Raw genomic sequence first — 14921 nt, forward strand, 5'->3', positions numbered from 1 at the left:
AGTATATATAAAAAAAGAAGATGTGGTATGACGCCAATGAGACATCTCTCCACAGGAACCAAAATGACACAGAAATTACAACTATAGGTCACCGAACGGCCTTCCACATTGAGAAAGGCCCATACCGCATAGTCAGCTATAAAAGGCTCCGAAATGACAATGTAAAACAATTCAAACGAGTGACCTAACGGCCTTATTTATGTATAAAAATGAACGAAAAATAAATATGTAACACATAAACAAACGACAACCACTGAATTACAGGCTCCTCACTTGGTACAGGCACATACATACAAAATGTGGCGGTGTTAAACATGTTAGCGGGATCCCAACCCTCCACTTAACCTGGGACAGTGAAAATAACATAACATAACATAAGAACGAACTATAAAAATCATTTGAAAAAGGCTTAACTCATCAGATGGACAAAACTACAAGTGGACGTGGACGGGTACTTGGGACAATATCCCTAATGCGCCTTGAAATAAGAACTCAAAAGTCACGTGTAAACAAAAAATCTCTGTGTAGTGATATTTGACACATTTTTATGATAAACAAGTGACTGAGCTTAACCATTTGTGTAAATTTCGAAAGTAGGGGAACACAGAATAAATATTAGAAACTATTAAATATGTTCAAAGTATTAAATTAACACTAATTGTGTTAAAAATAGGATTTGTTACCACGAGGAGCTGCATCACAAAAGGATACTCGGGTTTGATAATTCACGGAATAATTAACTTCAATACATATCCAAGTTAACGATATGGACTGAGCAACAGAAGATAACCTTACCATTACCGCATATGGAGAACCTAATGCGCATCTTGACCCACTTGTACATCCCAACAACAATAAAAGACACTAGGTACAGATCTGAGAGTACTCGCAGTTAATTGACAACTAGTTCTATGCGACTAACAACTAATAAAACAAAGCATGCTTCTAATACTAAATTATTAATCCGTTCACATCCAACATCCAATAGATTTAGTGTAAAGACGTCATAACAGTCAGAGAAAAACATTACCTTGTTCAATGCCAATATATATGTATCGACAGATTGTAGATCCATGGAAATGTATATATGTATATAACACTAGTAATATTTAGTTTGCTTTCAATTAACTGATAACAAAATAAATATTTATACAAATAAAAACAATATTCAATGATCTTGTTACATATTGAATTGGTAACCTTTTAGAATTAGTTTATTTAAAGGAACGATAAGTTTACCAGGATCATTTCTAAATTCCAGAGCACGGTTAACACCATTTCAGTAAAAATGAGGATGTGCTATCCCGTTTGAAATAAGTTTTCTACAGGTACAACCAAACTTCAAAACCAAATCTTTATATCTATGGAAAATTTTAGTAAAGGTTTTAAGTAATTTATGGTAACGAAATCCCTGGTTTAATAATTTACCAATAATACATACATAGATTATGTTCGTTAAAATCACAAACGTCACAATAGACACGGGCATAGCGAACGAGCTATGAAATATATACACCGTCAGATGGTGCCAAAGCGACATCACCATCTAAAAATGGAAAATTAATAAGAGGGAATGAAAAATCGTCCCTTGTGTCGTTAATTTTAAGCAAAAAAATGAAGTTAAATCGGTACTTTGGAGACTTCCCGAATATATGAACTATCATTGGTAACTTTTTGGATCATTTTCATGTGAAAACAAGAATATTTCCAACTAGCACTACCATTTTATATGTTCTGTGGACCGTCAAGTTGTTATAAAAACTCTAGGTTTGCATTTAAATGAGAAGGAACATGTCATAAGGGACATGTGGACTTAGTTTAAGTTCACCAAAAACTACATAGACCAAAACCTGAAGCGGGACAAACGCACGGACGGTTCACAGACCGTAAAGCATAATGTCACTCAATGTAAAATAAAAAACACACTCAACCACAAGATAATGACTGGTACTAGGTCTCATATCTTTACATATAAGAATGAACTACATACGCCCAGGCATACACCCCATGATCGTCATATGGTGCATCACATTTGCGTTATCTATAGCTGGTTCATAGGCAATCTGGTGAATGTCTTGCCCTTGTGGGAAATCAAATACCATGCACATATATGTTGTTTCCTTAACCGGTACTGGTGTCGGAGGGAGAGAGTAAGTGTAACTGATAACACCTGCAAAAATAGATAAAATAGGAAATCAATAGTATTTATAAAAAAACGTATAAAAAAAATATAACACCGCTTTTCGCAACTGATAAATACATAAAAATGCAACTTTTTCCGTATGGTTACGATGTTGAACGACAGAAGTGATCACATGTGACCTAATACCTCAATTTCCTGGGCTATTATATTGCTTTCTTTATTTAAACACTAATCGTATAAAACCTTGTTTTCAATATTGACAATGTATTTTCCGTAGAGTTTTATTCAAGACATCGTAGGACAATGCAGGTTAGCAAAATTGTTAAATTGACCGTTCAAAATTCAAAACTGTTTATTTCGATCTAGAATTTTTCTTTGCAACAGTTACAAGAAATACAGCATACGTTGTCTCAAAACTTTAATTTCATTAGCACAAAAAAACGAAATACCTGTTTCAACAAGCTTCGTTCAAATGTCATATGTTTTAAGACAATGTTTGACCATCCTAGATTATATGTGTCATGTCATTGACTTCGGTATTGGGATGAACACACTGATTTTGTTCAATTTAAATATTTTCTGTTCTTTCTCTCGTACAAAGCTCTGATTCTTTACCCGAGTTTCGATTACGGTTCAGCTTTACTTTTTGTCCCTATCGATATAATCAGATTTTTAACGTGTGTAGTAGGGTTTGGACTTTCAAAAAAAATTGCCTACGCGCAGCACTGAAAAGACATTGTTATTGTCGAAATGCACATCTAATGATGTAAAATTAGTATTGTTTATTTTATGGTTTTTTGGTTTTGTCAGAATATACACCTATATCAGCATTTGTGTGGAATTGTTATGCGTTTTTAGTTTGTCATTATGTGTATTTTCTAATTTATTAGAAATAAGAATTTAAAAAACCAACATATAACTAAAAATCAGATGCTACAATAACGAAACTATAGTTTCAAACAAGTGTATTTAGTTGACCTAATAATATACCGCAATTTTGAGTATAAAGGTTCAAGCAGCCAGCCATTTTATTTTTCCATGGTGAGTTGACATTATCATAAATTAGTTTGAATGATTTAAGAAATTGTATCTGTTGTAAGATATTTACTCACCAGTATCTTGAGTTGCAGGACAGTTAAATTGAGTTGGTGTACATGATATTGTGAAGTTATTGTTCGCTTGATAGCATTGTGGAGCATTAAAAGGATCACAGATTCCTAAAACAAATAAAACCCAAATGATTACTACAGCTGTAAACAAAAGAAACGACGCATTTCAAAATTCTGCAACAGCCATAGTTTGATACATACAGGACTTCAAATGTAAATAAATTGTGTTACTATACCAATAAGCTGGATCATGATTATAAATGATCCTGTCAATACTGCCGACTCCGCGGCAATCCACTTTATATGTAACTATTCTGATATTAATCTAATTCAATATATAGATATATATGACAAGGTTCCGACTTGAAAACCGTTCCTTGGCTTTGGTTAACTTTTACTCATAACACATCTTCCTATATCTATTTAAAGTTTTAAAACGATCTGATAAATTTTGATAACCCCACCTTTGCTTGAATTGGCATAGCTTAATTTCCATCCATAGCCATTTGCAACATTACAATCGGCATTTTCCATTAAATAAGTAAGGAAACTAACACAACCCAGTTGGGATTCTACTTCGTCAAAAGTAGTTACCGTCATAACCGTGTTTGCAATATTTCTTTCTTCTCGATAATTAAAAACAACAATTCCGTAAGATATTAAAACATATTTTATGGTGTTCCATAATCGAGAGTGAGAACAATTTTAAACTAAACACCGATCAAGAAGTTATTAATTTCACTGTACTAAAAGTAATGTTTCGTTACAGATGCTATTTGTTCAATATTTACCGGGGTGAGTGATGTCTATGACCCTCTCCGGTGTAATTCCTTGTTCTGCTACCCAAACACAATTTGGGTCTCCTAATTCATAGCCATTCGTCATTCCATCCCCATCTGAATCCATTTGACACAGAGTTGTGTCCCATACCTAAATTGATTAAATCACTTTATATTTTATTTTTACAGAGACCTTTTCCAATAAGATATCAAGTTCAAAAGAGAATGCATTCAGGTTATTATTTTTTGCCTGGTCATGGAAATCCAATTTTTTTTTTTTTATGAAAGGATCTAAGAATTATGTATGTCAAAATTATTATCTTTGTGCATTGATATTAATAAAAAGTATAACAACAAAAATGCCGAAATTCCAATGATAATTCAAAACGGAACGTTCAATTTAATGGCAAAAACAAAGGCTCAGACACATCAAACAAAGGGGAAACAACTGTCTTATTTCTGACTTAAACATGCAATTCCTTAAGAAGGAAATTGTGGATAATACCTGAATTTTGCATAGCTAGCTTAACCTCTCACGTTTATTTTATTCGCATAAAATTCCATATTGTTTGTTCTAGATAGATTGGTCATAGATACTAGAGTTGGTATTTTGTATTTAGACCGGAGACGCCGTTCGTCAACAAAAGGATTACCAGTGACGGTCGAATCAAAAGAAGTGGAAAGACCCAAATAAATAACGTAGTTGGAGAGAAATGCTGAAGTTAATATTTCGTTATTATGTTCAAATATAACATATAAAGGGTTTTTTAGAACTTATAATTGTGAACTTTTTAAAAACATGTTTTCTGACGTTATAGTCCTATCAAACTAAATGAGACCCTTGTTATCATTATGCATATGCTAAACGACCTCTCTGATTTTGTCACAACACGTTTACCGCAAATTTTAATACAACAAATAAAGTACGTCAGGAAATGATGATGTAGTTTATAAATTTAAATGAAACTTTTACAGACAAACGAGTTCATTTTAATGATGGCATTTTGCCAAACTGTCCTATGTCATGTACAACGTAATAAGTGTCACTTGTGCAGCAGAAACGGCACGGTGTCCCGATCTCACAAATTCTTTCTGGTTTAGGGTAAGGTTTACAATGATCAATCCTTAGTTTTTCCTTGAAGTGGTTTGTGTACGATTGCATTTTTTTTAACATTTAATATGTTTCCGTTTGTGTAAGTAGCGGAACCGCAATTTGTCAAAAAATATCAAAACTTTCGTAGCTTTGTATTCGTAACGGTTTTGAAATCTAAACAATTCTATAATTTAAGTTTTATGATTCTGTGTGACAAATGACGCCCTTTTTTTTCTATTCTGTAAAAAATATATTACCATATTGTTAGCAGAAAAATCTAAACCAAAAGGATTTCTTGGACCACCACCTTCTTTTTTCAAATGTCCAACACCTTGCCATTTCACATTCGGTTGACATGGATGGTCAACATTGTTGCCATTTGGAATATTGAAAAGATGGATAGCATGCTACTTCTGCAATGCACAGGCTTATGACTGCAGAAAGAATCCTTTAATAAACATCCAATATTATTTTATCATAAAATTAAACCAAAAAGACCACATAATAGTGAACAAACGAAATTTTCTGAAATTGTAAATCTGCTTTCCTAAGACTCTTAAAATTGTTGTACCGACTTTCTGTGCTGTGTCTGATGACTTTTAGCACCTGGTGTAAAACAAGAGAAAGTTCTAGTAAATATAGATGTTTATTTATTGAAATCAGTAATCAAAGTGACCGTTGAAAACATAAATTGTTTCCATGCGGGCGTGGTCACATGATCACTGATTTCTTAACTTTCTCCTGTTTTCACCAATCAAAAATTACCTTGTAAAGCTCCCTTGACCACAACCTATTTTCACTGGTTGGTCAATAATCCAGTCATGGGTGACAGGTGTTATAAACAATTTCACACATGAGTAATAGGAAAAGGTTGTTTAACAAAAGCCTTAATTTACATGTAAGGTACATAATCCAAAGTAAATAATTTAGCGCTTACATGTCTCTTTGTTATCCGGCTTAATTACGTAATCGAAATATTCAAGTTGTATGTCATTCTTCTTTATTAACATTCCAAAAATAATGTAACTTATGTAAGGAGAAATTTTAGAAAATAAAATAAAAATTTAAACTTCAAAATACTTTAACTCAAATTGTAAAAATTGAATAATTTTCACTTAAGTTTTGATCTTGTTATAGAAAAATTATGAATTGCCAAAGACAAAATTTTAATATAACAAAATGACAAAAACGTTAGATAAGTGAATCGGACCTGACTTTTTTCCCCCAATTTCAATGTTTTGACGTGAAAGTCCTATAAACGTTTGTTCTGATACTCGAATGCCTCTTTTGAGATAGCCAGCTTAGTTGTCAAGGTATTATTTAGAAATTATGTGTTAAGATAGTTGGAGTAGAGTTTCGTTATTTGCTTCGAAGTACACTAATAAAACATTCATTCATAGAAATTTCAAGTCATAAGCAGGTGTTATTATGAATCTGGTTAACAAGCACTAAGTACGTTGTATCTATGTTGATATACAACCAAAAAATGAAAATAAATATATCATCAAAAAAAGTATTAGGAAGATAGGCATCCTCTTTTCCTAAATACTGCGGGGGCAGTTGTTTTATGTATTTGTATATTCAATCAATTCGTAGAAATTTCATGAACAACCAAATTGCAAGCACCTAGAGGAAACTAAACCGTCGAATCTTCTTAAAATCAAAAACTTATTTGTTTGAGCTAAACATATGATGAATGAATTTATAACATACGAGGGATTATTGAACATCACCATATTCATGTGCATGCCACAATCTCCTGTTTATAAATTGCTTTAGTCAATTGATAATTGAACATAAAATTTGAAAAGAGAGTAAACTGTGGATAAATTTATTTTCGTGTGTATCAATTTTCGTGGATTGAGGAAAACTTGCATTTTCGTGGGTATTTGATTTCGTAATTTTAGTTATCGCTGCATACAAATCCTTTAGAAAATGTGTAATTCGTTGAACATTTTAATTCGTGGTCCAACTGAACCCACGAAAACCAGGAAAATTTGTATCCAACGAATAATAATGAATCCACAGTATAAGCCTGCAAATAAAAGATTATTTCAATTGTTTAGATCAAAGGTATGAGCATCGTGAAGTCTCATTGAAACCTGTATACAGGTGGGAAAATGTTATCTTCTTTGAAAGCCTGCGTATAATACTTTAAATTAAATGTTTCCTATACTTTAATGGCTTAGATTTATTATAAACATGTTTTACCAAACGGTTTTTAAAACACAATCATTAATTTTATCCAAATCTTCAAAAATGTACTTCTATTGAATTATTTACTTGCAAGTAGATCATTCATCATCAATGTTTTAGCTTTATTTCACAAAATTGACGCATACTGGCTACTAAAAGCGAATTATTATATCACAATTTCACCTTCATTAATGATTGAACAATATAATTGTTCTTAATATAAACAAAAGCATGTCTCGTACCTAGTGCCCCTTTAAATGAAACGAGTCAATAAATTAAATGACAATAAAACCGTACGTGCTTAAAAATACAAATAGATAACTCAAAAGGATCAGATTTAGAAAACAAGAATCATTAGAAAACTTACCAATGCATCGTAATGAAATAAACTTAACTATTTAACAAGAGCACACAAGCACATGTTGTATTCAAACAAAACAGAACACTTTAAATACTTCAAGTTGAAGTCTTCAACTGACCATCGGTGACGGACCAACCAGAAAGGTATAAACAACTGTTTTATATGTTTTCACGAAAAGTCCTACATTTTACAGTAAACGTCAACGTTATATTTAGATTTAAATCTATTTGGATATACATTTATGACTTTCAAAACAAATATTTTGATAAGCATGCTGTGATGTGCAACGGAGAATAAATTAAATGGTTCCTGCTAAAGTTCAAATGCATAGATCTAACGACGCAGTTTATAACATTCCTTTTAAATACTTTTATAATAATCGTCACTATCATTTACTGGTTTCGTCAATGGATTACTGTGGAAAACAGGTGATCCCATTGCTAATATTTAAAGATGTTTTAGTTACCACTATGTGTGTATTCTTTTTTTTTAAATAATCAACATGTTGTAATACATGAATAGAACGAGATATGAAATATAACTAACAATCAAACGACACAAAACATGATTTACAACAAGTAATTAACCTACAGTCCTCAACAATAGTCAATACAAAATAACAAACTTAAATTAATATGTGTCTAGCTAGACTAGACTATAGATAAATTTATCCATCAAGTGTATAAATGACAAATGATATAAAAACTAACAAAATTATAAATATACTACCTGAAGATACCCCGGTCTTAGACCCCCGTTCACGCTAGCATTATTTTTTATCGATCTAATTTGAATCGATCTAAATAAAACCATTTAGCGTTCACATTATATTTAATCATAACGATCTCTATCGGTCTAATCTGAACCGTAAAACTGTAAACATTGTGTATAAATAGAACTGATTTATCAAACTCATGTGTTGATACACTGATACACCCACTTGAAAAACAAATTAAATCACAAGTTAAAATTTCGATACTGGTGTTATTGCAGTTTTCTTTAATTTTGAAAAAAAATCTGGAGCAACGAAGTTACAACACGACGCCGGTATTAAAAATCAGCTGTTTTTCGACATCGAATATTTCCATAAAACGCCTCTGCAAAAGTGTTAATATCCCTATCTAATGATTTCATGAAAATTTCAGAGTATAACGGGAACATAGATTAGGCGGTAAAACGCCGGGAACATAGATTAGGCAGTAAAACGCCAGGAACATAGATTAGATATTAAAAAGCCAGCAGCATAGATTAGGCAGTAAAACACAGGAAATAAACACATCATAGATATCACGACTAAATTAAGTATATACAAAGTTATCAAAAGTACCAGGATTATAATTTTATACGCCAGACGCGCGTTTCGTCTACATAAGACTCATCAGTGACGCTCAGATCAAAATAGTTGAAAAAGCCAAATAAATACAAAGTTGAAGAGCATTGAGGACCCAAAATTCCAAAAAGTTGTGCCAAATACGACTAAGGTAATCTACTCCTGGGGTAAGAAAATCCTTAGTTTTTCGAAAAATTCAAAGTTTTGTAAACAGAAAATTTATAAAAAAAAAGACCATATAATTGATATTCATGTCAACACCGAAGTGCTGACTACTGGGCTGGTGATATACGCCAGACGCGCGTTTCGTCTGCTAAGGACTCATCAGTGATGCTCGAATCCAAAAAGTTTTAAATGCCAAATAAAGTACGAAGTTGAAGAGCATTCAGAACCAAAATTCCTAAAAGTTTTGCCAAAAACATAGCTTATGCAGTAAAACGCCAGGAACATAGATTAGGCAGTAAAACACAGCAAACATAGATTATGCAGTAAAACGCCAGGAACATTGATTAGGCAGTAAAACACAGCCAACATAGATTAGGCAGTAAAACTTCAGGAACATTGATTAGGCAGTAAAACACAGCCAACATAGATTATGCAGTAAAACACCAGGAACATTGATTAGGCAGTAAAACACAGCCAACATAGATTATGCAGTAAAACGCCAGGAACATTGATTAGGCAGTAAAACACAGCCAACATAGATTAGGCAGTAAAACTTCAGGAACATTGATTAGGCAGTAAAACACAGCCAACATAGATTATGCAGTAAAACACCAGGAACATTGATTAGGCAGTAAAACACAGCCAACATAGATTATGCAGTAAAACGCCAGGAACATTGATTTGGCAGTAAAACACAGCCAACATAGATTATGCAGTAAAACACCAGGAACATTGATTTGGCAGTAAAACACAGCCAACATAGATTATGCAGTAAAACGCCAGGAACATTGATTTGGCAGTAAAACACAGCCAACATAGATTATGCAGTAAAACGCCAGGAACATTGATTTGGCAGTAAAACACAGCCAACATAGATTATGCAGTAAAACACCAGGAACATAGATTAGGCAGTAAAAAACAGCCAACATAGATTATGCAGTAAAACGCCAGGAACATTGATTTGGCAGTAAACACAGCCAACATAGATTATGCAGTAAAACACCAGGAACATTGATTAGGCAGTAAAACACAGCCAACATAGATTATGCAGTAAAACGCCAGGAACATTGATTAGGCAGTAAAACACAGCCAACATAGATTATGCAGTAAAACGCCAGGAACATTGATTTGGCAGTAAAACACAGCCAACATAGATTATGCAGTAAAACGCCAGGAACATTGATTAGGCAGTAAAACACAGCCAACATAGATTATGCAGTAAAACGCCAGGAACATTGATTTGGCAGTAAAACACAGCCAACATAGATTATGCAGTAAAACGCCAGGAACATTGATTTGGCAGTAAAACACAGCCAACATAGATTATGCAGTAAAACGCCAGGAACATTGATTTGGCAGTAAAACACAGCCAACATAGATTATGCAGTAAAACGCCAGGAACATTGATTAGGCAGTAAAACACAGCCAACATAGATTATGAAGTAAAACTTCAGGAACATTGATTAGGCAGTAAAACACAGCCAACATAGATTATGAAGTAAAACTTCAGGAACATAGATTAGGCAGTAAATCACAGCCAGCATATATTATGAAGTAAAACTTCAGGAACATTGATTAGGCAGTAAAATACAGGCAACATTTTTATCAACGAATGCCTTATAAACTAATTTAATGCAAAAATATTATAGGAGCATGTAAATAAGATAACAACCATGCAACAGAAAAAATATAGATGAAAATCTCAATGACACATAATGAATTTCTACAATAAAATGCAAATACTACATGTCAAATACTGACATCCCCCTCTCCCGAGTATGTTTCATCTAAATCTGAGAATAAATAAAAGAAAAATACCTAGATCTGCCATGATCAATAATTTCTTTGTAAGGGATGTCCCGAATGAACTTTCTGAGAAAAAAAAATCACAATTTGTTTTTTAAATGTTTCATAGAAGTAACTGAACGTTGGAAATACCAACAGAAAAGAGGAAATACCAAATAAAAGACAAATTCACTCAAAATATATTTCTCATGTACAGATTTATTTTTTATGGCAAACGTCAACATTATATTTAGTTTTTAATAAAACTATTTTGGTATACATTTAGAATTTTAAATGGTTTTAAAAATAACGATTTTGTGGGTGTTCAGTGATGTGCAATGGAGAATAAATTTTACAGTTCCTGCATCAAAGTAGTGCCAATGTTTATATTTAAACAAGCGGTGAAATACTTTTTATAATATTCTAATTTCGTAATAATCCTTGTCATAATTATTTATTGATCCCATGGTATTTTGCTGGTCATTCGATTGAGTTAGAAATCGGTTGATAGAATTATTGCTAATATCTTTAAAAATAGATGTCGTCGCACAGCTGACAAAACCATAGAGGACATGAGGTATACGCAGGACATGGAATCAGAGCTTTTCACAAAAAAGTTAATACCTTTATATAACTATTTCTTAACTTATATATAAACCGAAAAAAATATCCGAGTTATAATGCTAATACCTTATTAGTGACAACTGTGTAAGTGATACAAATCAAAGGTTTCTACCCAGAACTGGTGTTTATGCTTTTTATAACGGTAGGAATTATAGATTCAATGAGTGATGGTTTGTTAAATTCCAGTGGCAAATCTTTTATGCTCGTTCAGGACGACAACAAATAAACAATAAATATATCCTGTAAAAGGGACCGATCAGGAAATTTGGACTGCCAATAGAGTATAAGGATAAGTTGTGAAGTTTTAAGGGTTCTAATCGTGCATGGAGCGTGGCTAACTCTAAAATACATGAGGCATCGATTGTTACGTCCCCGTTTTTGCCAGATGTGGCTGCGTATTTATTTATACCACAAGCCAAGCTTTATAATAAGGAGGAGGCGACTGCATCATTCAAATCGTTAACCTAGGTTGCTTGTTTGAATTGGGTTTTTTTTTATTTCGGGACCTTTAATAGCTTACGTAGAATGGGTTTTGTTCATTGTTGAAGAAAACATTCAGTAGTTTATTGACAGTTGTCTCATCGGCAAGTAAACTAAATTTTCTTATTTTCAATATAAGGACTTTTTTTCTTAAAATATTACCAAATTAAACTGTTTTAACATGATTAATTTGTAAATTTTGATAAAACTTGGAAAAGAGTTATTCTTCAAGATCAAGATAAAGCATCTAAAAAAAACAATATTGGTTTACCGAAAAATTTACTGATAAATGTACACTGAACATTAAGCAGGGTTTCTTGGAATCATTTATATTCAAATATACGCGTTCTATTTTATTCTCTTTGTTTTGTTTTCTCGTATATTCGGTTAATGAAAGGATTGTCAACGAATATTGGTCTAAATACAACGGATTTTGATGAGACTGTCGTAATAGTCAGAGGTTTAGCGCTTTAAAATCAGATTCAATCCACCATTTTCTACATTTGAAAAGGCATGTGCCAAGTCAGGAATATGACAGTTGCTGTCCATTCGTTTGATCTATTTTATTATTTGATTCAGATTTTTGATTATGGACTTTCCGTTTAATTTTTTTCTCGGAGTGAGTATATTTTGACTTTGTTTTGAGAAAAAGATTTTATAACTTGATGATTTTATGAAAAAAAACTATAAAAAAATAGCCATACAGTGATCTAAATATTTTTCATTTATTTGTCGTGGGTGGATATTTTCATATTTCTTTAAGATAGTATAGTAGTTCACTTTGATATATTCATCTTTTATCAACATAGGGCAATTTATATTGCAACTGCTGTTTCTTTTCAATAAATAACAAAATGTTAGTGAAGACGATAATTAAAGAACGTGCGAAGCTCTATTTTACAAATGAAAAAAAAAAGATTTATTGCTGTGTCTTCCAAGAGCTTCATGAAATCTCTTTTTTAATTAATATCAGCAATTGTATCAGCAATCCGCTTTTACGTTACTGTGAAACTGTGAAACTGTGAAACTGTGTATTATAGAGGTGACGTGAAGAGAATGTGGATACTATAAAATTCGCAAGACCATATACAATATAAGACTCTTTAATCTTCCATAAGTTTTGAAATAGTTTACCAGTGTCCGCTTCACACAAGAATTCCCCATTCCAAACTAAAAGACAAATTGAATCAGTTGGTATTTCTTTGTTTCTACCTTGTATAGAATCACTCTGATTAAAACAAAAAATAGTCTGAAACTAACATTTTCAATATGCTCAAGTTGAATTCTTAATTGACAACATATTTGTAACGTTTGGAGGACGGACGTGTTTTTCATCAAGATATCGGCATTCGCACGGGAACCAAGTGTGTCCTCTTCTTGCCGCCTTGTTCATTAATTTTTTTTATAGGCTGACTTCGTACGGGAACTTCTAAGGAAGAATGAAAAGATGTTCACGATATCCTTTATGCTTACTTTCTGCTATACAAATGATGTTCTCTCACTATATATTTCAAAATTTGGTGACTATTTTGAACGCATCTATCCCTTCGAACTAAAGATAAAGGATGCATCGGTATACAGTTAGGTCAGCCTCTTATGTTGACTTTCATCTAAAAATTGACAATGATGGTCGGGTAAAAACAAAACTTTACAACAAAAGAGATAATTTCAGCTTTCTGTGAGCTTCCAATTTCTATGAAGAATACTCGAGCATAATTACAAAAAAAATGTAAAGCAATATTCCCATGCTTGTATTTCCTTTGATGTCTTTGATACACTGTCGTTGCTTACAAGGAGGCTTTTTAAAACCAGAGTTTCAAATGGTGAAGTTGAAATCATCCCTTCGTAAATTTTACGGACGCCATCACAAGTAAGTCGTCAGTTACGGATATATTCGTTTCACAGATGATTCACAGCTACTTTTGCATACAAGGTACTCTTTATGTTATATTTATGTACCACAGATATGTAGTACTGGTAATCTTCTTTTAATATTCAGTACTATTGTGTTACTTACGAATTATTGTAATATTTAAGAACCTGTATTTTACAGTACTTTATTTTTACTTGAGATTTAAGTACTACAGATTTTTGGTTGCACGGTTACATTTTCAGCATTTTGAACGTTTGTCGTTTTCAATTCTAATGAAGTAATGATGTTCAAACATGGAATACTGTGATAATTGTTGGTATAATTTTTGCATCAATATTTTGAGTACAAATCAAGTACCTAAATATTACAAGAATGTTAAAGTAAAGAAATAGTATTAAATATTACAAGTAAATTTCCAGTACTTCAGATTTTAAGTACGGAAATAGTACCCATGAAAAGAAGCTGTGTATCGGATATGTTCTTATGTAATAAATACCATCCCGTTTCCGTTTACGAATATGACTCACCGGATTAGATGATTTACCGGGTTTTTTATAACATATGCAACAGGTGTAGCCCGATCTGCGTATCCTTCTGCAGAACTTGAGATCATCTCAAATGTTGGTGGGGTTCATAATGCTTAGTCTTATGGTTTTTTTTATGTTGTGTCTTGTCTACTATTATTTGTATGTTTTCTTTTTTATCCATGACGTTGCCGTTTGTTTTTGATCTCTGAGTGTAGATGTCCCTTTTGGTATCTTTTGTCCATCTTTTATACAGACGTTGGTTCGATGGGTTTTTTTCTGGTTTAAATTACAGTTGAAGCTATATGTTCATTTAAAAAAACTATTTGAGACAAAAATCAGGTTTTTTTCTGAATTATCTTCATATCAACAACTCTGAGTACCTAAATGTCCGTTAAATTCTGATTTTAATAATATACAGTTACTGATCGAAGTGGTTTGGAGCTGAGCAGTCAATTG

General features: G+C 32.5%; 1 protein-coding gene across 1 annotated transcript; it reads right to left on the minus strand.

Moving 5' to 3' along the window:
* Nucleotides 1-1982: 1982 nt before the first annotated feature.
* Nucleotides 1983-7780, minus strand: LOC134722869 (uncharacterized). Its single transcript, XM_063586501.1, has 5 exons — nucleotides 7688-7780; nucleotides 5382-5572; nucleotides 4044-4182; nucleotides 3256-3360; nucleotides 1983-2170 (listed from the first exon to the last, which is right to left on the minus strand). Exons 2-5 carry the CDS (start codon nucleotides 5382-5384, stop codon nucleotides 1983-1985), a joined length of 435 nt encoding a protein of 144 aa, XP_063442571.1. The 5' UTR covers nucleotides 5385-5572; nucleotides 7688-7780.
* Between the last annotated feature and the right edge of the window lie 7141 nt (nucleotides 7781-14921).

This window comes from Mytilus trossulus, chromosome 6 (assembly GCF_036588685.1).
Source record: "Mytilus trossulus isolate FHL-02 chromosome 6, PNRI_Mtr1.1.1.hap1, whole genome shotgun sequence".
Classification (NCBI taxonomy): domain Eukaryota; kingdom Metazoa; phylum Mollusca; class Bivalvia; order Mytilida; family Mytilidae; genus Mytilus; species Mytilus trossulus.